Source organism: Drosophila erecta, unplaced genomic scaffold (genome assembly GCF_003286155.1).
Source record: "Drosophila erecta strain 14021-0224.00,06,07 unplaced genomic scaffold, DereRS2 tig00000000-arrow-pilon, whole genome shotgun sequence".
NCBI lineage: Eukaryota > Metazoa > Arthropoda > Insecta > Diptera > Drosophilidae > Drosophila > Drosophila erecta.
This window is the reverse complement of record NW_020825194.1, coordinates 22,124,812-22,148,012: the sequence shown is the minus strand read 5'-3', so window position 1 is coordinate 22,148,012 and position 23,201 is coordinate 22,124,812. Positions and strand designations below refer to the sequence as shown.

Sequence of the window (23,201 nt, the reverse complement as noted above, 5' to 3'; positions counted from 1 at the left end):
TCTGGCATTCAAGTAAAACAATTTGAGTCAGGGCCCGATAATATGTATAGTCAGCTTATACAGTTATGATATTTTCGGGGTTTCAATACTAATTTATTTCATCAGACATATGAATAGATTAAAAAAATAGCATTATAGTTTGGCAATGTTATGTGTATAATATGCATATTTGTAAATTAGTAAATTATCAAATTATTGTAAATTATCAAATTTAATAAGTTTTTCATTCCATTTTCGTTTCTAAGCAATTAGAAATAGTAAACCTTGGGTTGGGTGAAATGATTTTGGATGATTAGTATTACTCATGAAGCCATGCTTCCCTTTAAAATGACAATTTGGATCTAAAGTCTTTCTGATAGTAGTTTCGTATAAGGAAATGTTTCAATAGGATACATGATCCTAAGCTGGCTTAGAATTAATCGTCGATATTGTGGCGTTCCAGGAAGTTATTTAGGTAGCTGCTTGTCCTGGGATTTATGTTTCTGATTTGGATGCTGAGAACCGGAACCATATCTTCGATTCGTTTTCGGCCTAGCTCCCTGTTGCTGACCTGGCGGCTCAGCCTGACCGCCGACCATTGGATTAGGCTGATGGGGCGCGTTGTATCCCGGAAGTCTGAATCTGTTCTGGTGGTGACTAGGCGGAAAGCGCGGCCCACTGTGAGGAGCCATTGGTCGTTGAAAAGGCCTAGGTCCACGAGACCTAAAGCCGGGCTGCATGGGTCGCGGCGGATTCAGTGCTTGTGCTTTAATATTAAAGGGCGGAGTGTTCCGGAATGGATTGTTGGGATTGTTCTGATTCATTATGTTGACAGGAGGTCCGTACACGAGGTTGTCGTAGCCATGCTGGGCCTGCTGCTTGCCCTGCTGCTGATGTGGCGTTAAGGGTTTTCTCTGAGTTGGATTGCGTTTCGGGGCAATATCAGCAACTGGCTGAGTTTGAGCAGGCTCTTCAGACAGCTGCTTCGGTTTGGCCGCCTCATCCAGCATGGGCTCATTCAGCATTTGTATTATTTTATCCATTTTCTTCTTCTGTTCACGCTCGCCTTCCTTATGCAACCAGTGGTGATACAGGTGAGCCTTCAAATCCAGCAGCAGATCGGTAGAAAAATCGCACTGGTTGCATCGTAATGGCATCTGATGCTCCAACTCTTTGAGCCTCTCTTCCGGAATGGGTTCAATGGATCCCTGCACACTGAGCAGCATGTGTGCCATTTGAAGGGGCAGAAATAGTTCCGTATTGAAACTATTCCAGTGCTGCGGACGTTTCATGGCCATTGAGTAGAAGTCGTCAGAAATAACATGTAGATTTAGACGATTCCAGAAGGTGTGCACTTTGAAACCTATGCGAAAGTTACGCGACTCCAGGTGGTCCTGCTTCTCGATGACTTGATTGGCCAGATCCATCATGTGATCCAGCAAGGGCAGCTGCTCTTCGGTCAACTGGATTAGGGAAGGAGAATGAATGGTGAATAGTGTTTTCATATTTCTGCCACAGACCCACCTGAGTTATATCCCTGAGCTCATCCTTGGCCACCACCCGAAAGTGGTATTGCGATTTGGGAAAATCTGCTTTAATGACCACCGCCCGATCACTCTCGATAAGAAAGTTCCTGCTATCACTTAGCTTGCGCTTCAGCTCATCTCGGATATATGCCAGTTCCATTTTGGTAGCTAGATTCGATTAGGTATTCGTATTCGTAGAAATCCCCGAAATCAAATGAATTTAGGTTGTGATTGTCTGAAATTAGCACGGCTGACTTCTCGGCTCTCTGTGGGGTGGAACTGGTTCCCTAGTCGTCACTGGTGGTTCATTGCGAATGGGATTTGGATCGAGTAGGTGCCCCACCAGATGCTCCTTGAGTGTTGGCAAATTTTTCGCCACAAATTCGCACTGATTACAAATAAGTGGCTTGGCCAGCAGCTCGTCTTTCAGTGATTTCGGAAGCCTCGCAATGGTATTCTCCTTCTCTAGCTGGGCGTACAGTTCTAAAAAGTATATAATTAAATTGATGTGCATACATACATAGCTAAGCAAAGGGAAGTATGGAATGGAATACATATTCAGAGAATGTTCCAGATAAAGTTGAGCGGCTTACACATGTGCACATATCTGGGGCGTTTGGGAATTAATGTACGTGTGTATGCCGTTTGCAAAACAATATTCTTATTGAAAAACGAGTATGCTCTAAGAAGGAACCGCCTGTATAAATCTATTTGCTACACATGTACTAGAGCATTCGATTTATTTTAGCTAATGGTTCTGGTGCCACCTAAGAAGCCAGTTCCAATCGCCTTACGTGTGTAGGGCACAAACAGCTCGGTGTTGAATGAGTTCCAATGCTTTTTGGTCTTCAGACTTGGTGATACGAAGTCCCTGGAAATGACGTGCAAATGGAGCCTTTGCATACTCGGCTCCGCGTGAAACCCCACGCTAAAGTCCTGCCAGTGCACTCCCTTCACCTCCACAACGTTCCTGGCCAGCAGATGAAGCTCCTCTAAGAGCGGCAGATGGCTGCGGTTCAACTAGACGGAGTTGTATGTACTTAGGTATTTGGAGATTGCGAACCGCTCAAGGCGAAACTATGCTCACGTGAAAGATGCTGGGAATATCCGCCAGGGGCAGCACCAGGTAGTGATGCCTTGCCTTGGGAAACTTGTCTGCAATAACCACTGCGATTTCCGATGAAATTATCAAACTCTCTGGTTTTAGGATTTCCTTGACTAGTCCATTTGACCATGACATAGGGAGTGCTAGAACAAATGCTTTGCATAAAATTATTTGCTTCCCGAGTTCAATTTTTTTACGTAGGTTTGATTTAGTTATCTTTTTCAATAGAAAATGTATGTTATTTAATTGTCAAATAAAAACAAAAGCAACTAGTGTTGGAAAACCTCTCGAGCTGACACTCGCGATATTTTGCCACTTATATTTATATATTTATATTTTGCAAATTAGGGCGTATGCATTCATTTTAATTTGCCCAATATTGTCAGCATTTTATAGAATGATATACTCCAATTAGAACAACTTTGTTATTTGTTATATATATCTTGTATCTACGTCCACTGTGCGAATGGCGATAGTTTCCGATATGAAGGTGGTATTTTTTCGCCGATCCCGCTGCGGTCATACTGTTGTTTACCTCTTTGCATGCCGACTAAATAAGGAAATTGCGTGATAATTGTGTTCGAAAGCTGACTAAAATCGCTGCTGCCATGGAGGCCAAGCCCGTGCTGGCGCCCCAGCCACGCCCCCGTACCATGGCGGAGCCGCTGCACATCCAGCGCCTGGAGGCGGCGCTCAACATGCGACCCTTTATGAACATGGCCAAAAGAACCTTGCGGAAGCCACTGAGCAGCAACGACGAAACTGACGACGAGCATGTGGTGAAGAGGGAACAGGATGCACAGGACTCCGACGACTCCTCCACCGTGGGCGTGGTCCGTATGAAGCAGTCCAGTAAGCGGAAGAGTCGCCTGTTGGCCAGCAAGGAAGGTGAGTAGGTATCTAAAGTAGCCCAGTACACCTCCTAAAGTTACCCTTAACAGAGCGACAAAGTGTCAAGGCACAACTCTACAACTTCAATGATCTGACCAGCGATCGGGAGTGGCTATACGATCTCCTCCTGAGCGACACGGAAAGCGATGATCCCACTATCACTGAAGATGAGTATGTGCAGCAGCTGCTGAGGGAGCACGTGCGAGAACAGCGCCAGCGGAAGAACTACTACAAAAAGGCCACGGTGAGTGATGTAGATGTGTCATGTAGGCTTGCTTTGCAGTTAATTTATAATAAGATGTGTATTCGCAAACAGAATGCTCGCGATGAATGAATATGAATCGAAAGCAATCGGAAAAAAATATTTAAACCATTTTTAATCGCTTCCAGAACGCCCAGTATGCATATTATGGCAGCGGCTTGCTGTCCAACCACGACATCTTTGCCGAGCGTCAGCTGGCAACTGCAGGAGTGCGCAAACGGCGTCGTCGCACCAAACAGGAAATACTTATGGCCCGGTTGGCTGAGGCCCAAGCTGGACCCAAGCCGCCCAAGCAGAGGAGGAGAGGCCGCAAGAAGCGAGAAAACCTGGGATCACCAGAATCCGGTGAAGTGCCTCCGTCAGAGCTTGGTAAATATACATTTGGTGACACGCTGCCCAACAACGAAGACGAAGACGAAGATGGTGGCGAGGTCGACTACAAAAGAGAACTGGCCAGCTTGGCGTTGGATTACCCAGAGGAGGAAGAGATCGAAGAAGAGGTAGATGTGGAGGGCGGCACCGAAGGCCAAGTGACTAAAGTTCGGCGAAAGCGAAAGAACCCAGCAGCCTTGGCCGCTCGTCGTCGGCGCATCTGGCAGATCATGTCTAAAAAAGAATCCGGCAGACTGCAACGCATCAAGAGTAATAATCACAAGGAGATGCTGGCCAACTGTAAAAGGGTGGCTGGCATGTGCGCCAAAGTGGTGCGACAGCGTGCTATCAATTCCCAAAGGATCATGAAGGAAACAGTGTGGCGTGCCAAGCGACTTACCAGGGAAATGCTTGCTTATTGGAAGCGGTACGAGCGCGTGGAGCGGGATCAGCGGCGCAAGCAAGAGCGAGAGGCAGAGGAACAGAGAAAACAGGACGTAGAACTTATCGAGGTGAAACGCCAGCAGCGTAAGCTCAACTTCCTGATCACCCAAACCGAGCTCTATGCCCACTTCATGTCTAAAAAACTGGGCCAGGGCAGCGAAGAGGATCAGCTGCGCATTCTTAGCCAATTGGATGAGGAGACCAATGCCAGGTTGGCAGCTCAAGATGACTATGACGCAGGAGAGATGAAAATGCTGGCTCAGGAGAATGCCGAGGCAGCCATGCAAAGAGATCTGGACAAAACCAGGGCATTTGATGTCTTTGTAAAAAAGAAGGAGAAAGAGGAAGAGGAACAAGGGCTGGAAAGCGGCGCGGATATAAAACCAGAACCCCGTCCCGAGATGAAGGACCTACCCCAACCGAAAATGTTTAAGGGCACTCTCAAGGGCTACCAAATCAAGGGCATGACCTGGCTAGCAAATATCTACGATCAGGGAATCAGTGGCATCCTGGCAGATGAAATGGGTTTGGGAAAGACTGTCCAATCGATAGCTTTTCTTTGCCACATAGCCGAGCACTACGGAGTGTGGGGTCCCTTTCTAATAATCTCACCCGCATCTACCCTTCATAATTGGCAACAAGAGATGTCCAGATTTGTGCCCGACTTTAAGGTGGTACCATATTGGGGTTCACCTGGCGAACGAAAGATTCTGCGCCAGTTTTGGGACCAGAAGCATTTACACACTCGCGATGCCAGCTTTCATGTGGTAATTACTTCTTACCAGCTGGTGGTCAGCGATTACAAGTATTTCAACCGGATCAAGTGGCAGTACATGGTTTTAGACGAGGCACAGGCCATTAAAAGCGCCGCCTCGCAGCGTTGGAAGCTATTACTGGGCTTCAGCTGTCGGAATCGATTGCTTCTCAGTGGCACTCCCATCCAGAATAGCATGGCAGAGCTATGGGCACTGCTGCACTTTATCATGCCCACGTTGTTTGATTCCCATGATGAGTTCAACGAGTGGTTCTCCAAGGATATTGAATCGCACGCGGAGAACAAAACTGGTATTGATGAGAAACAAATTTCCAGACTCCACATGATCCTGAAACCCTTTATGTTGAGGCGCATAAAGAAGGATGTGGAGAACGAGCTGTCAGACAAAATTGAGATCATGGTCTATTGTCCGCTGACCATTCGTCAAAAGTTGCTATACAGGGCGCTGAAGCAGAAGATTCGCATTGAAGATCTCCTTCATCTGACCAGTGGATCCACTACTACTTCATCCTCCTCTTCTGCATCAAATCTTATGAATCTGGTCATGCAATTCCGCAAGGTATGTAATCATCCTGAGCTTTTTGAGAGAAGGGACGCAAAAAGTCCGTTCTTTATGCGCTGTGCGGAATATACTATTCCCAGATTGGTTCACGAGGAAGGACTTATACACAGAATGCTGCCAAGTCGAAAGCACTTGCTCTATAACCGGTAAGTAGACAGGTTTTGAACGTCGTATCATATTTAATTTGTATTCCTTGAATGGTCATCTGCAGGTTCAATATCTTTAAATCCGAATACATGCAACGGTCTCTTTTTGAGGATGTGAGCGTGAATAGTTGCTTTGGATTTACCCGTCTCTGTGATTTATCCGTGGGAGATATGGTAGAAGTAACCCTGAATGGACTGATCGATTTGTGAGTATTTATGTACCCCTTACTTGTAGAGTAAAAGCAAAGACACTAGAATAATAGGATGCGTAACGGCCATACATTGATTTTGCAATTATTATTAATTATTATTAATTATCTGTAATATATGTATTTTTTGGTACCCAGGGAACACCACGGGGAGGACATTACAAATGTAATGTGGTCGTATATTTATATGACCTTCGAGTCGACTTGAAATAATAAATGTTAAATATAAAATATTTCCATGTTTATGTATGTATGTATGTATGTATGTATGTATGTATGTATGTATGTATGTATGTGTGTATGTATGTATGTATGTATGTAGTGTATGTGTTACTTGCACAAAGTAGTAAAAATTGTCTTAATTAAAGCCTGAAGAATGTTTAACTTACTGTCGGAACACATAGTTATTGCCGCTTTGAATATTTGCTGAGGAAAAATATTTTCTTGTAGTCCTATAATTCCCAACTGGTTCTAGCGAGGACTGTAAGGCATGTCTTCTAATTTCAAGAAATCTTTCTTACCGGTGGAGCAGTGAGTGTAGTGTATGTGTAGTGTATGTACCGGTGTATATATGTATGTATGTATGTATGTATGTATGTATGTATGTATGTATGTATGTATGTATGTATGTATGTATGTATGTATGTATGTATGTATGTATGTATGTATGTATGTATGTATGTATGTATGTATGTATATATGTATGTATGTATGTATGTATGTATGTATGTATGCATATATGTATGTATGTATGTATGTATGTGTTACTTGCACAAAGTAATAAAAATTGTCTTACTTAAAGCCTGAAGAATGTTTACCTTACTGTCGGAACACAAAATTATTGCCGCTTTTAATATTTCTTTAGGAAACATATTTTCTTGTAGCCCCAACTTCCCAACTAGTTCTAGTGAAGACTGTAAGGCATGTCTTCTAATTTAGAGTCGCAAAATAGTTCAACTAATCTCGCTTACCGGTCAAGATCAAATTGGCATCCCTCTTGAACAAATAACCGGGCAAATGTTATTCATACAAGTGTTTGAAATGTTATAATATTTATTTTGAAATATTTATTCATAAAAAATATTTAACATACAATATAAAATTATTGTAAAGAAATTGATTACCCTACACTGAAAGGGATATATATTTTTATGTTTATTCGTATGCAAAGTGCTACTAAATTAATCTCGAGCTGTAAGTAATTAAATAAACTATTATTTTGTCATAATTATATTAGTGAGTGAAATAGTGAGATCTTTAAAGTGAGTAGTAAAAATTGTTTTAAATAAAGCCTATAAAATGCTCGATACGTATTTGAAACGCATTGGCACAATGGCAACGTATGAATCAAACGTATGAATCAAAATCTGTCCTGTTTTTGCATCCTTTTTTGAAATTTTCAGCCGTGTGCATCATGTGCAAAAAAATCGTATGGCTTTACGCATCTTATTATTCTAGAGTCTTTGGTAAAAGTAAAGTACATATACTCTTGATAAGGATAACTAGTCGAGATCTCGGGAACTGTAAAAGTATGTTAACATGAAGCCTGCATATTTTAAATTAGGTAAAGGGTATATGATAGCAGAGAAACTCGAATATGGAATATAGTGTTCTTTTCTTTGATATAATCATATGCTTACATGTTCACCATGCCTCTATTTCGACAGTCTTTTGCATTACCAAAGAGTTCTGGAGAAATACCCACTGCTGGCCTACCGTCGCTTTTGGTGGAAAAAGCAGCCGGACAGTAGATATCAACTGTTGGAGCCGATGCTGGAAAACAAACTAGTTCTCGACTATATGCCACCAAACAGTGTCCTTAAGAACTTCATATTCACAGCAATGGTAAAATCAGTAATACATTTTTTAGTCAAACAATTAATAGAAAGCTTTTATTTTAAAGACCGCCAACGAAAGCAGCACCTACGCATTTGGCGATTACTTTACGTACAACATGCAGGAGACTATCGAACACCGTGTAATTCGGTCGAAGATTCTCAAGGAAAAAACGTCGTTAATCGAGGAGATGGCGGACGTGTCCAAGCCCAAGCTGGAAATCGAGTCTGTGGAGGTACAAACAAAGTCAAATGCCAAAAGCGATGTGAAGGTGACAACGCTGCTGCTGCTACCAGAGTTTCCGCATCGCCCACGAAAACCTAGGAAATACCTATGCGAACCGCTTTCCATGCCACGACTACTTTATGATTTGGGACAGAAAGTTCAAGCTGTGCATAGATATTTATAGTGAGTTTAAAATGACTTCTTCAATTGGATCGGTTATTTACTTTCGCCCCTATATTTCTTTTGTAGTTGCGAGAGTCGGTCTGCAGCCTGGACTCAGATTCGCCACAATCAGTGTGAGAACAGTCAGGGCAGGGAGCTCGTCTCTAGTGGATTGGCCTTGTGCAAGCCTCATGGTGGATGGTCCTCAATTGTGGTGCCCGACAAGGAAACCCTGATTACGGACGCCGGCAAGCTTTTTGTTCTGGACACCTTGCTTACTCGATTGAAGGCGAATGGACATCGAGTGCTCATATATTCGCAGATGACCAAGATGATTGACCTGCTGGAGGTAAGTTTAATAAACTTCAAGCGCTTATTGTCCAGTTTAATTCTTTCATATTTTGCCTAGGAGTACATGTGGCACCGCAAACATCGCTATATGCGCCTCGATGGTTCAAGCAAGATTTCCGCTCGTCGCGATATGGTTGCCGATTTTCAAACGAGAGCGGATATCTTTGTGTTCTTATTGTCTACGAGAGCCGGAGGCCTGGGAATTAATTTAACAGCCGCTGATACGGTGAGTTCATATTATACTTACTTATTTACTTAAATGTATGTGCCCAATAATAGCAAATATTTGTGACCGTGCTATTTAAAAAGGTTTATCTTGTCGATAAAACAAATACGTTTTCTTTGTGAATAGGTAATGGTGCCTTTTGAAAACTTTTCACTTATACACTCTTTAGAATTTCGATTGAATTAGCCAAATCGTATTCATTCCAAACAATAATTTTAAGTAGTCAAAATTTAAAGTTCCTTCCAAATGCATCCTTCCAAATGCATCACCATGTCCGAGACGAAGACGACGAAACTTCCTCAGCTCAAGTCCAGCGTTACTCCTTACAGACCAAAGCCGAGCCTAATACATAGTAACTCCCCAAAATTAGAGAACGACAAGCGCAATGGCTTGGACTTGGAGCTGGGGGATAATCCGGAGACACCGAGCCTAAAGCGTGTACGATGGGCTCCGATGTATGGAGAAAGGAGCGCGTGTAGGTCCTCCTTTGACAGCTTTCCACTAGAGTCCAAAAATACTCAGTTTGACCAGGCCTCGTCAGAAGAGTTAATACTGGCCAACGAGCTTCGCTTGGCGGTGCATCGTGGGGGAGGTTCCATCGATCCCGAGAAGAATTGCGAGCTGAGGGCTCGACTGTCTCCCTTGCAGTTGCCATACAGTCGAGTTCAGCGGATTCTGAAGGAGTGCGAGTTGAGCGAGAGGAATCAACACACCTATTGCATACCCATGGACTATGGGCGGCAACTGGTTGCCATGATTTGCAAGATCAGGACGGAAAATCTACCCGACGTGAAGCTGCGCTTGGCCTCCCTACTTCGGCAAAACAAAGCGCGCTTCTTCAATAGACATTTGTTCAACGAAACTGGCTTGATTGAGGCCACATTGCCGAGCAAAACCCCTTTGAGTTTCGACGAATTTAATCAAACGTTGCGAACTGATGCCTTGTGGTGCAAAGCCACCGATAGCGCCATTACAGATTTGGGTAAAGGATCTGTTTTGTTCAAATGCCGACCTCTGGACCTCCAAGAGGTCACGTACAAACTGAGGCAGTGCAACTATAAGATTATAAACAAGGAGGTGGGACACTGTCCAAACAAGCCGCTCGTGGACTTAAATGATCGACAAATGGCCCGCTACCAGGAGTTTCGTAAAACCCTTCTTCAAGATATAGACGTCGTGAAGATCTATGACAATGTGCGTGTCCAGTAATTCAAATCAGTTCGGCGAAAGTCCCAAGTAATTTCCAATTATCAAAGTGAACTTAGTTTTTTCAAATTAGATCCATGCGGTTATTCCATAATAAAAAATCCTTCGTCATAATATCATTTATTCATTAATATAGGTAAAAGTATGGTTTCTCTTTCTTTTTGAAAGTGTATTTTGATCAGTAATGTTTTCAATTACGCAAAATAACCACTATCATGAAAGTTTTCGCAAGACTTATAGAGTGCGAATTTATAATTTATAATTGGGTGTGCTTTGAGTAACGACAAATATATACAAACGTTCACACATGGAAAGTCTAATTCATTTTATATAGCCACTTTGACTTCTTCAAAACTAGTTGTAATGCATTTTTCCTCATGCAGATTGAGCTCTTAGTTCTTTATAGTACAGTAATTGTGCGCCTTTCACCTGAAGATTTATAGACAGCTTTAGGACAATAGTTTACACGTCAGTATAGAGAGAAATTCCTTTGCCATTGTCCCATCTCGAAGGCGGAAAAACCCTGTGTGGCTCTTGTATTCATTTGCTAAACTACTTGTTCATGCACTGCGGCAATCGAGGTTGAATCTTGAGCAAGGGGTGGTGACGGGTTGGGTTGTGGATGGGTATGGGGATGAGCTGGGAGTGAGTGGCGGCAGACCATGATTTACTCGTGTGATCTTTATCGCCGCGCAACAATGAGATCCACCAATTCGAGTCCAGCGACCACGTAGAAGAATTCTCAGCCGAAAAGGATACAATATCGAACAGAATCTCGCCATGTTTCTCCCCCAGCATTTCTTGTTCGATTTCAGTGGTGCTGGCCCGGAGTTCGTGTGATTCGTGTGAACATTTTCGCGTGGTTCCTAAATCATTTTGTCACCGGTTTTGATTTGTTATTTGCGCACCCTGGCCAAGAGTAATTTGGTTTCGGCTCCTACTCTTCTGTCACTTTATAGCCAGGTTCTCAGGCTCAGTTCTTTTGCCTGATCGGCCTCCCCACCTCACTTGCTCAGGTTTATGCTGTGTGCTGACTAATTCGATGTTGGTATTTTAGCTGGCTGATTGTTCGCCATCAACGGATCTGCGAGCCTTGAGATCTTCAAAGGCCTTTTATGCACGGTCGTGGGATGGGCAGTTTCTTCACGATGACTCAGAATCATCCTTCATGAAAATGTCCCGATTTATAACAATTTATTATAATTATTTAGTGGCCAAGCTTACGGATACTTTTATGTGTTTATAGACACATCAACAAGCTTAGCTTGATAGTATAATACCAAACCAACAAACTAAATGGAGAAATTTTACAACTTCCTGTAAGGCTAAAAAAGCACATATTTCAATCATCAGCCAATTTCCACAAGCCTTTGAATTATGCCAAGAATTTTCATTTATTTTTCGATATAATTTCTCAAACACCATTGGAAAGGTTTTTGCCTCTTACTCGTCTCCTTTCCTTTGAGGCCTTTCAACAAGAACAAAGGTATTTCCCGTTCATGTATTTGCCGCATACCGGAATAATTTGACCAAAAACTTAAAATTTTGGTATGTCTTCGGCCTTTCGCTTGCCCTCCTTCCCAATATTCTACCAAACCACAAATGCCTTAATGAATCTCAAAGAGGAAATAAGAACTGTACCTGTTACATTTTAAATGAAACGAGAGCTACGATTTAATGGTATTTTTTGCTATTTATAAGCAAATTGTATTGTTGAAAACAAGTTCACTTGTTAAATGAATCTGCCCAGGTCATTATAATGCGTGACTTGATTCCGTTTCGACCAGCAAGATTTATGACATTTTCTAAAGCAATGCAAAGTCTTTAAGTAGCCGGCTGTCCATCGATCTTGATATTCCCATCACGTTTCTGAATTTGGTGCAATTCATTGGGTGTAGGAGTCCGCTCTTCCTCCGCAGACCATCTTTCCTCGCTTTTTCGGGACCGTCTATGTCCGTGATAGACTGTCGGAGTGGTCACACCTCTTTCAACATTTTGATGGATTTGTGGGCTACATAAATTTACAGGCTTTATTGCATCATATTTGGAAATCTGCCGTTGCTGAAAGTATAATAAATTGGTAAATTTACCAATTGTTTACCTGGTTTAGCAACAGACTGACTGTCCTTACTACGCGATTTCAAATAGGGAGATACTCACATTCTATGGTCACTTTGGAAACTACTTGCTCTTTCAGAGAATAGCCCACTTAACTTATTTGTTAATTTGCAGAGGACAAGTGGACGCTTTAGATTAGACTCTCGCCTGCACTACAAAGCGTAGTTATAAGGTTAAATATATAGGCTTTGTTAGAAAAGAAGTACTGATAAGTTTCAGCAATTAGAAAAAAGTAATTGATAAGTTTGTGAATTGTCTCTTTTTGCGATTTGGAATTAATGTTAGAAAAGGTGTAACTTTTATATGTTTAATATTCGGTTTATTAGGGCTAATCACTGGTGGTTAAATAATTATACATTTAAGACAAAAGAAAAAACTGATAAAATCTTCTAAACTAATGAAAATCAGCGGTTGAGATATTAGTCCTGCAGCCATTGGTCCACGAGCTTGATCAGCTTTTTCTTGGAGGCCACCAGTTCGGCACTATCGGTGTCGCTGATCGATCCGGTATCAGGACAATGGGAGGCGTAGGGGATAATGGTGGCTCCCTGGGCCACTCCAGCACCAACCTTGCTCCAGCCATCAAGAGCTCCCTGCACAAAGTAGATATTGGTGGCATTCACGTTCAGACCACCGAAGTCATCGTTGGTTGCGCGGACATTGGCGTGGATGCCAGCCGAGTCGTACTTCGATCCAAAGACACCCTCACAGGTGTCCTCATAGAGAGTGGCCGGAAAAGTAGATCCAAAGGGTTGGCTTCTGCTGCCGGAAGACTGGAACCAACCGAACTCGCTGCAGGTCTGGAAGATCCAGGGCAAGTCACCTAAAAGAGTTAAAAAGTTAGGTTATTACAAAGTTATACGATGCTGAAACTAGAAATCACGTACTATCTTCGTAGTTCTCCTTGGACCATTCGTAGTAGCCAACTGCTCCCTTGAAGGTCGTGCTAAGACAAGCTCCGGAATGCTCATTGATTTTCCAATTAATGAACTTGGACAAAGCAACAGAATCGTCATCACTGAACTCGCGCAGAATCGAGCAGTACTTGGGAATATCATATTTCTCCGGTCTATGGGTAAATAATGAATTGTTGGTAATGAATTGTTGGCTGTTTCATATCACCTACTTTTGGTACTGCGCAATGCCAGCAAAAAGGTTCGCTATAGTGCTGAAGATCTGCCAACGGTCCTGTTCGCTGTTTACGTTAAAGTTGGAGCACAGGTTCAATTCCTTCGCAGCCTGAGTGCCGTTTCCAATCTCGAAAAGATTCTCATAGTAAGAGGTGGCGTTATCGATCAGATCGTAGCAATATTGTCCTCCAAGGATAGAGTACGACTCGCCGACCACCTTCATGTAATCCTTGAAGTTCACCTTAGCCAGGAGCGGAGCAGACGAGGCCCAGCTGCCCCTGATGACATCGGGATACAGCTTCCTGATCCAGGTGGCCATGGTGGCGGAGTAGGAGCAGCCAGAGACCACAACCTTGGAGTCCTTGTACTTGTCCTCCTGCTTCAGCGTGGCAAGCACGTTAATCACATCAGCCAGGGCCTGCTCCACGCTCTGGTACTTTTCCAGGTTCTCAGTGGACAGAGGACTAAGGGTGACCAGTTTTATTACTTTAGTTCAAAGGAACTTGGAACTTGGTAATGGTGTCTTAACTCACGTTATGGGAATACTCTGGCCAAAGAAACGATGTTCGGTGTAGAGGAGGGAACCGTTGTGCTGCTTAGCAATGTCCTTCCAGAGTCCAGAGGTAATCCCACTGGGATCGATAGCCCACTCGCCTCCCAAGTAGATAAAGATGGGAGAGCCATCCACAAAGTATTTGTTGTTGATGTAGATTCGCTGCGGAATAAAGAGACGTCAGTAAAGCTGACAGTACTTTATTTCCAGCTAGTCCTTACATTCTGCCAGGTGGCGTTGTTGCTAGCATCGAAGTTGTCTAATTTCTGGGTGATCCAGCGCTCCTCCACCTTGGCCCTGGTCGTCATTGGTTGAACAGGTGGACCTCGATGAAGTTGTCTCAGGGATTTGACGAAGGCATTGGCCTCCGGTTTCTGTTCACCTAGACTAGCTGCTGCAGTCAGTGGTGCAAGTAGGGCGAGTACTACTAGGGTATACTTCATATTGCTGGATAGTTCACAAGTTTGCGAATGATTTTCCTCCATCGGTGGCCGACTATTTATTGGAAAATATTCGCTACTGACAGTCCCATTAACCTAAGATAGGGCCTTTGGGCTCTGGATTGCAAAGCAAACAAAAATTGCAAAATATATAACACTGATAAGGTCGAGGGTTCTTTGTTCCTATCAAGTCTTGCATCACGTAAATTGAGCTAGGTTCATTTTAATGTCTTTCGTCTTCGCGAAGACAAAGAAAAATGTTCAACGGATTAGTCCCCAATTTATATAATTTGGTTCAAATGTTAAAGTGAAGGACTTTTTTATATGAATCTTTATATCTTATCTTAATGCAAACACCTATTATAATTATAAAAAGAAAGGTTCCCTACAAATTTAAAAAAAAAAGCGCTGATAAGTAGTGGATTAGTTTTATAATGTAACGGATACCATTTGACTATTTCCTTCGCGAATTATCCTAAATACCCATTTGTATATCTTAGACTAATACTTTCTTGGGAAATACTTTGGTTGTAAAATTTAAATACAACTCCAATTAAAAAGATAAGCCATGTACAAATATTAGCGGTTATATAGCAGTCGCTCGAAAAATGGTTAATTACACGATATGAAATAATATCTCTACCTTTCTATTTGCAACTACTTTCTTAATTGTTTAAAACTGTAATTTGTTGAATAGTTTACTTGTACACGTGCCTTGCAATCTTGCACTCTTGCCAATTTAATCCTATATAAGCAAACGTGACAATTTATTGGCCATTGTTTTGTTACCAAATATTTATTTTTTACGTGCTAGTCAGTAAGCTGAGGTCTTAACATGATGTAAGAAAATGGTATCAATTTCATTCCCTATAATTTTTATGTAAGTGCAGGTAACGGAGTTACGTTATATTTGCTTTTTTAAAAATGTGTACATTAGTACAGTTAAGAAATGAATAACGATAGAATAGTTACATTACTATTAATAAAATATTATTTGCTAGTAATACACTGATGCATGTATTAATATATATATTGATAAATATATGTATATACATAAGCATAAAAACACGATAGAATGCTATGATCGAGTTCCCCGACTATCAGATACTCGTTACTTAACTAGTGGAAGTGCAAACGACAAATTTCAACATTATCTGGAATATCTGTAGTAAGAAACTCTGGGAAGAAACTTAATTTTTTTTTAAAAGTGTGGGCGTGACAGTTTTTGTCGGTTTGTGGGCGTTAAGTTTTTTTTTGGCTAATCCTTATAAATTTAAAAGACTAATAAAAATATATAAAACTATCTAAATACTTCTCAAAAGTATCGGTGTGGCAGCTTTGAGCAAAGACAAACTTGCGCTGCGATCTTGTCTCTGGAATCTGAGTGCCTAATCTCAACTTTCTAGCTTCTATAGTTCCTGAGATCTCGACGTTCATACGGACGGGCAGATAAACGGACGGACGTACGGACAGACCGCCATGGCCAGATCGAATCGGCTATTGATCCTGATTAAGAATATATATACGTTAGTCGGAAACTCTTCCTTCTACTTTTTAACGAATCTAGTCTACCCTTTTACTCCACGAGTAACGGGTATAATTTAATCTAGGTACTCATATAGAAAATGAATATTTTGATTTAGTCACCAAAAAATCGATACTAAGAATAATATGAATGTTTAAGGTCGTTTAATTTTAATTTTGATTTTAATTTTGATAGCATAACTTTCGGCGTATTACAAAAAAAAAATTGGAGATAATAACTTCTGTTTAATAGGCTTGTTTATAAGACTTTTTTGAAAATAATTTTTAATTATCCAAAACATATGACGTTCAAAAACAAGTCTAAAATAGTGTCTGAAATAAATTAAGATGGTGGTTAAGTTCATACAATACTTTACAATATTTTCTTCATGGTTTATTTAGGCCGAAGATACATTTTGAATAATTTAAAACAAGTTTTTGCCAGTATTTCAAAACTAATCTTTATTACCATAACCATTTTTTAAAGCCTATTATAGCCAGTTTCAAGCTCCTAAGGCTTTTTTATTAGTAATCAAATCAACAAATTATGCCAACCACTGTCGAACCAATCCAGCAAGCTTCTCCTTAGAGGCCCGCATTTCTTCGGAATCTGTGGGCTTGATCGATGAGAAGTCGGCGCAATGCGATGCGTTGGCGATGATCGTGGCTCCCTGCTCCACTCCATGACCCATCGGGTTCCAGGGATCCAGGGCACCGTGGGTCATGTAGATATTCTCCACGCCGGGCTCCATGCCGCCGAAGTATGCGTTAGTATTGGCTGCATTGACGTTAATCTGTTCATTTCCGTATCTCGAACTGAAGACATCGCCGCAGAGATTGATGTACAGGGTGGCAGGGAACTTGGTGCCGAAGGGTTGATTACTGGAGCCAGAGCTCTGGTACCAGCCGTACTCATTGCAGGTCTGATAGTACCAAGGACGACCTGCAGATTTGGAACGTATTTAAGACCATTTTGATTGAGCATTTTTGATTTTTGAGTGGTCACTTACTAGCGTCGAAGTTTTCCACTCCCCAGAGATAGTACTCAACACTGCCTTGGTACCTGGCATCAATGCATCTGCCCATTCCCCAGCCCCAGTACACAAAGTTAGCAATGGCTGTGGCATCATCATCGAATGTCATAATGTAGTCACAGTTGTACACAATGTCGTTGTTGCTGAAATATAAGTTTTAGATTTGAAGCCATATTCTGGCAATACACAACCCACCTTTGGTATTGAGCGATTCCAGAGAAAATATTCGAGATACTAGAGAACAAGGTCCACAAGTCCAGGTCGTTTTGATCATCGAAACTGTCGCACAGACGCAGCATGGCCTTAGCTTCGGCTCCGCGCTTATTAGCGAACATGGATTCCAGCTCTGCGATGCCGTTCTTAATCCTATCGTAGCACTGCTGGCTGCCCAACTGGAGGAAGGCCTGGCCCACCACCTCCTTGTATTCGGTGAAGTCGACCTTGGCCAGAAGTGGAGCACTGGAGGCCCAGCCACCGACAATCAAATCGGGATACAGACGCTTAAACCACACCACCATGGTGGCCGAGTAGGAGCCACCGGCCAGAATCACCTTGGAGTTGGCCAGCTGGGGGTTCTCCGCCTTGAAGGTCTCAATGAAATTGGCCACATCGGCCAAGGCCTGCTTAACATTCAAGTACTTCAGATTATCTGTTGACATGGATCTAAAAAATTATGAATTACTAAGAGGCATCGGAATAATGGAGTAATTACTCACGATGTGGGTACACTTTGACCATAGTAGCGATGTTCAGTGTATACGAGAACACCCTTGTGTTCTTCGGCCATATCATACCAGTGACCAGCGCTGACCATGCTCTTCTCGATCTCCCATTCGCCACCCAGGTAAATGAAAATGGGACTTCCCTGAGTTTGAAACTCATCGTTGACCAAATAACGCTTGAAGTGGAAAATGGCACGTGTTTTAAGTCTTGATCTTATCTTCATTCTCGATTGTTTTATATATAGTGTATGCACATCGTTTTCGTAACTCAGGCGCATGTCACGAACTCATAGATATTTTTACTGCGCAACCAATTTTATCCGGAATATACATACCATCTGATAGGTTTGCGTGTTGCTCGCGTCAAAGTTATCCAATTTCTGGGTGATCCATTTCTCCAGGATATTGACGCGCTTAGTCATCACCTGGTGAGGTGGACCACGGTTCAAATTCTTCAAAGTCTTGACCAAAAGAGGCACATCTTTGATCTTCGGAATGTCCAGGGAGTGAACTAGTCCTATGGTCAAGACCACAAAAAGGCAGACCAAACGCAGAGCAGCCATTTTCACAAATGAAGCAACTATCGGGTCCGATTATGGGTTTTAAGCTAACAGTGTCGGCTTCCAAAGTTATTTGCGACCACGATAAGGATTGTAAATTAATTAGTTGATAAGTGACCAGCGACATGATATTATAGCTTCTAAAGTTGCGATTAGATGTACGTATTCGATGTTCATCATAAATCACTCAAAACTTTGTTGGATTAGCTGGAAATTCCAATATATTGTCGGTCAATCAAAATCACCGCCGTATAATCTTTGAGATTTGCCAAGCCGTTTTTAAAATATATATCAATGCTTTTAAAATTTTTTATTTTTTTTCGCCATTCGCTTACATATAGCCTCATTTAGTTGGAGCCCAATCCTACCTTTCTTAGATTTTAAAACAAAGATGCTTATCAGTTTGTTTATAAGTTGAATCCGCTACATTTTATTTGGGGTTTTTCATAAGCGGGGACCTTATCTACGATTACTTAACCCATTCGCGCACCAGTTCGGCAATACGTTCCTTGGAAGCTTTCATCTCAGCAGTGTCACTCGAGCTGATCGAATTGAAGTCCTTGCAATGGGCATACTCTGAAAAGTCACAATAAGGGTAAAAATATTCCGTTTTAGATATTGTACTCCCATTTGCTCACCTGGAAGAATAGTGGCCTGAGCCTCGTCCTGAATTCCCATCGCCCTCCAGGGATCCAATTGCCCATGGGTGAGGTAGACATTTTCCACACCGGGAGACAATCCACCAAAGTACTGGTTGGTGATGACCACTTGGTTGCTAATGAACTCGTTGCTATACTGTGAGCCATACAAATCGGCGCACATGGTGGTATAGTAAACTACAGGGAATTTGGTGCCAAATGGCTGAGCTGCAGAGTCAGAGGTCTGATACCAACCATATTCATTGCAGGTCTGGAAGATCCACTGACGCACTGAAATTATTCAGAAGAAGCTTTCAAATGTTTAGCTTTTAAGGCTTATCAATTCGCACTTACTGATGTTGTTACTGTAACTAGTATCCAGAAGCAATGTGGTAATTGCATCATAACTAAGGTCGTAGCATTGGGCATCGCTCTCCTCGAATACATCCAACAAATATCTAGCAACGCCATTGAGATCATTCGATCCAGCCATTATTACTTGGCAAACACCCTCAATTTGGCCAGCACTGAAAGTGGGATAAGAGTTTGTTAACTAACCCAACCATTTTCCACTATTGTACGAACTTGTGAGTCTGCACTACGCCCGCAAAAATATCGGAGATCTCGCTGAACAAAGTCCAAACATCCAGATCGTTGTATACATCGAAAGGTTCGCACAACTTGAGCAGGGCCTTGACCTCTGCACCTCGTTTGGTGGCTATCATGCTCTCCATCTCGGCAATGCCGTTTTCAATTCGCTTGTAGCAGGCAGATCCACCCATTTGTTCGATGGATTGGCCAGTGACTTCCTTGTACTCTGTTGAAAGTAGAGTTTATTTTGCATTCCACAAAATGACCGTGTAAACTGCCAACTCACCCACAAAGTTGACCTTGGCAAAGAGGGGAGCACTGGAAGCCCAACCGCCAGCCACCAGATCGGGATAGAGCTTCTTGAACCAGGTGACCATTGTGGCGGAGTAGGAACCTCCAACAATGATGACCTTGGACTCGGACAGACCTTCATGGTTTTGCTTGATGGTGTTAATGAAATAAGCCAGATCAGCCAGGGACTGATTTACACTCAGGTATTTGATGTTCTCATTCGATAGATCACTGTAAAGGTATGGAAAATAGTTTGCTAGAAGCACCGAAAAGTTTTCAGAACCACTTACGGCAAGGGCTTGCTTTGTCCATAGTAGCGGTGCTCTGTGTAGGCCAAAAGAGCACTGTGCTCCTTGGCCATGTCGTACAGGTGACCACCAGTTATTCTGCCCGCTGAGATCTCCCATTCTCCGCCAAGGTAAATAAAAAGTGGTGCTCCAGACTTGTAAAGTGCATCGTTGAGCATGTACCGCTGGAAAGATTGATACAAACATTGTACATGTACCCCTAAGAACTATTATCCCTCGAAATTTGCAATATACCATTTGCCATGTGCGGGTTTCTGCCGGGTCGAAGTGATCCAGCTTCTGTTCAATCCAAAGGGTTTGAACTGCATCCGCTCGATTCTGAGTGGTTGGGAGTGGTGGCTCTTCATGGATCCTTTTGAAAGTCCTCTCAAATATGCTTCCATGGGCTTGGCCAAGGGCTAAAAGAGCCAAGGAAATTCCTAGCCAAAGTTTCATCGTCGAGCATTAAAATAGGACTGATCAACATTTACCAGCTTATGGCCAACTAATTCCATTGCCTTAGCTGAAAGGAAATTCTTATCGCCAACGCAGTACTTAATTAGTGGTTTCTGAGCCAGTAAATGTTATTATTAACCGGGCCAAATGGATTGTTGGCATTTTGTGCTGCAAAGCCATGCGGCGTCTTATCGACTGTTCGCCTACGACGGTTCTGATTGTCAATCAGTGGTTCACTCACACAATTTAACGGTACTTGAAATGCGGGTAATAGAGTTAACCGATAAGGGTTATACAAGGTGTAGTACCATTACTAACTACATTCTGATTATACCCTTTAAAAAGAGTTGAATGCTGTTATTAGATACACCAATCTGTTTTTATAATATAAAACCAGAGAGTACGCTTTGGCTATCAGATACCCATTACTCAAAAATAATATGAAAATAATATTAAACATTTTACAATAAAGTGGGCAAAATTTTTGGGCGTGGCCAAAATGTTTTTGGCATACCGACAGAAATTGGCAAGCAAATAATAAAACGAAAAAATGTCAAAATATTTTTAAAGCGTATCATATTATAATTTATTGTGATCCTGTAATTTTTGCACTTCGAAATCGATGTCCATCATCAGGGTTTTTATGGATGGGTTGACACTCACCGCTGATGGCTGTAGATCCTCGCAGTGCAATGCCCCTTAAAGAATGAAAATGGGTTATTCATTTCTGAAATGGTACGTTTAGTTTAAACTTACCCCTTAAGATATAGGTCCGCTTGTGTTTTCTCACTTTGATAGCCGACCATGCATCAAATTCAGGCTGGGTTAGGAATATGCGCCGAACCTTTTCACTACTGTCCAAGTGCCTAAAAAAATGATCAGTGACTTTCACCTTTGTGGTTATAAAACAGTAGGAAAACTTGTGTCCAAAAACATCCGTACACATGTCTAGCCAGAAATCAAGTGGAATGTATTCAGAAGTTTGAAAGTTTCCAAGCTGACTGCAACTTTGATAAAACCAGAGGCGTGCTGAAAAAAAAAAACTCTTATCAAATATTTTAGGATGTTTTGGAATCTGCGTACATGAATCTGTGATTAATCGAACGTCCCGTAAATGCCTTAAACTGGAAATTGAGTCGTAGCATTTTGCAGAATTTCCATTAAGTTTTCTTCTGAGGTAAGATGTAAAAGAGGTTTCTGAAATCTCTTTGCAGGCACTTTGAATATTGGTTTTACTGTTTAAAAGACGTGATTGTTATTTTCTAATTTATTTTAGGTTTAATATTTACTTACTTTTCGTTCTGCACCAGGGAACCAATTACTTTTGTTAATCTTTCAAATAAATTAAAAACCTGAATTTTATTGTAGTGGTCAAATCCGCAAATATTCATTTTCACAAGCCTTAAAGTATTATGTTTTTTAATGGCAGCTCGAAGAGTTTCGAAACCATATATGATCATATCACTGCACTTTTTACCTCCAATATTTTGAACAATTTTAAAAACTTTTGTGTAGAACGATTTTAGTTCAATCTTAAACTGAAACGGGGCACTGGAAGCCCAGCCTAAGTCAATCAAGTTTGGATAAACTTTGGCAAACCAGGGAACCATTAAACCTGAATACGATCCTCCCACAAGAAATACCTTCGACTGACCAAAGAAAGTGGAGTTGGCTTTTAGGAATCGAATTAATTGTGCTACATCAGCCATTGCCTGAGGAACTGATAGGTATTTTAAGGACTTCAAGTGGAGATCTCTAGAATCGATAATTGATGCTATTTATTATTATGATTATTCGCATTTATTATAATGTTTTAAGACGCACCTTGTCGCTTTACTTTCTCCATAGTAACGATGTTCACTGTGCACCAAATAACCGCCATATTTTTTTGCCAAGTCATGAATGAAACTATTTGTCAACATTATGTTGGAAACATTTGTAGTGGGCGATAGAATTGATCCTTTGCCTCCCATAAAGAAAAATATTGTGCCATTTGGCTTGAAATAATCTTCCTTAACCATGTATCTCTAAGAAGTTTAATGTTGAGTTTTTAAAAATGTATTCAATATTTATCATACCATTGCAAATGTTCTGGAATTATTATTAAATTGATCCAATTTCTGCTCAATCCATCTAAGTTCAATATCCTTGCTGGGTTGAATTCCAACAATAAAAGTACTTAAATAAAACAAAATTAAATTGCGCTTGCACATTTCTGTCACTACTAATCTAGTTGTGAAGTCTTATTTTTGTTATTAAATTCTGTGATTCAAAGTGCAACTAATCAATTGTGCAAGGAAAATCGGTTGGTGATAAATATAGTTAGTAACTTTTGTTTACATACCCTTTAAAAAATGATTTCAAATGTATTTTCGTATATTAATCTAAGATTTCCCTAATGGCAGACTTCCCGCACTATATACTCAATTGATTATGTATTCCCTTTAATAGACAGACTCCTCAATGGGCCACTTCCTTCTTATATTTCCGAATAGAGCTCAACACGTGTTCCAAATAAAAAAGAAATCCCTGAAGCAGTTCGATTTTAATTAGACCCATCTCTCAGCCGGAAACTCCACT

General features: G+C 41.5%; 7 protein-coding genes across 7 annotated transcripts in view; 2 read left to right on the top strand and 5 right to left on the bottom strand.

Annotated features, from left to right (window-relative positions):
- Positions 1-58: 58 nt before the first annotated feature.
- On the bottom strand, positions 59-3,058 carry LOC6554047 (aprataxin-like protein). Its single transcript, XM_026976033.1, is given in 7 exon segments — positions 59-1,442; positions 1,504-1,671; positions 1,673-1,721; positions 1,723-1,805; positions 1,807-1,988; positions 2,300-2,525; positions 2,593-3,058. Coding segments are annotated over 7 exon segments (1,857 nt in total). The 5' UTR covers positions 2,746-3,058; the 3' UTR covers positions 59-446.
- A 53-nt stretch (positions 3,059-3,111) lies between these two features.
- The window catches only part of LOC6554048 (chromatin-remodeling ATPase INO80), a 35,941-nt gene continuing 15,851 nt past the window's right edge, over positions 3,112-23,201 (top strand). The window contains exons 1-8 of the mRNA XM_001979497.3: positions 3,112-3,498; positions 3,552-3,745; positions 3,892-6,062; positions 6,128-6,268; positions 7,939-8,116; positions 8,175-8,515; positions 8,582-8,843; positions 8,904-9,071. Coding sequence (XP_001979533.2) covers positions 3,219-3,498; positions 3,552-3,745; positions 3,892-6,062; positions 6,128-6,268; positions 7,939-8,116; positions 8,175-8,515; positions 8,582-8,843; positions 8,904-9,071 — 3,735 coding nt within the window. The 5' untranslated portion in view covers positions 3,112-3,218. The remainder of the gene's footprint in view (positions 3,499-3,551; positions 3,746-3,891; positions 6,063-6,127; positions 6,269-7,938; positions 8,117-8,174; positions 8,516-8,581; positions 8,844-8,903; positions 9,072-23,201) is intronic.
- On the top strand, positions 9,224-10,384 carry LOC6554049. The gene has a single exon (XM_001979498.3). The coding sequence runs from the start codon at positions 9,318-9,320 to the stop codon at positions 10,278-10,280; it is 963 nt and encodes a 320-aa protein (XP_001979534.1). The 5' UTR covers positions 9,224-9,317; the 3' UTR covers positions 10,281-10,384.
- On the bottom strand, positions 12,689-14,575 carry LOC6554026 (putative serine protease K12H4.7). The gene is made up of 5 exons (XM_001979500.3): positions 14,300-14,575; positions 14,059-14,240; positions 13,522-13,989; positions 13,283-13,464; positions 12,689-13,218 (listed from the first exon to the last, which is right to left on the bottom strand). The coding sequence occupies exons 1-5, from the start codon at positions 14,561-14,563 to the stop codon at positions 12,815-12,817; spliced, it is 1,500 nt and encodes a 499-aa protein (XP_001979536.3). The 5' UTR covers positions 14,564-14,575; the 3' UTR covers positions 12,689-12,814.
- On the bottom strand, positions 16,415-18,384 carry LOC6554027 (putative serine protease K12H4.7). Its single transcript, XM_001979501.3, has 5 exons — positions 18,134-18,384; positions 17,793-17,974; positions 17,272-17,739; positions 17,053-17,219; positions 16,415-16,985 (listed from the first exon to the last, which is right to left on the bottom strand). Exons 1-5 carry the CDS (start codon positions 18,359-18,361, stop codon positions 16,588-16,590), a joined length of 1,443 nt encoding a protein of 480 aa, XP_001979537.1. The 5' UTR covers positions 18,362-18,384; the 3' UTR covers positions 16,415-16,587.
- LOC6554028 (putative serine protease K12H4.7) lies at positions 18,761-20,808 on the bottom strand. Its single transcript, XM_001979502.3, has 7 exons — positions 20,421-20,808; positions 20,169-20,350; positions 19,874-20,109; positions 19,582-19,813; positions 19,351-19,523; positions 18,997-19,287; positions 18,761-18,934 (listed from the first exon to the last, which is right to left on the bottom strand). Exons 1-7 carry the CDS (start codon positions 20,619-20,621, stop codon positions 18,828-18,830), a joined length of 1,422 nt encoding a protein of 473 aa, XP_001979538.1. The 5' UTR covers positions 20,622-20,808; the 3' UTR covers positions 18,761-18,827.
- LOC113563748 (putative serine protease K12H4.7) lies at positions 21,197-22,667 on the bottom strand. Its single transcript, XM_026976034.1, has 5 exons — positions 22,446-22,667; positions 21,915-22,376; positions 21,705-21,856; positions 21,378-21,650; positions 21,197-21,319 (listed from the first exon to the last, which is right to left on the bottom strand). Exons 1-5 carry the CDS (start codon positions 22,640-22,642, stop codon positions 21,201-21,203), a joined length of 1,203 nt encoding a protein of 400 aa, XP_026831835.1. The 5' UTR covers positions 22,643-22,667; the 3' UTR covers positions 21,197-21,200.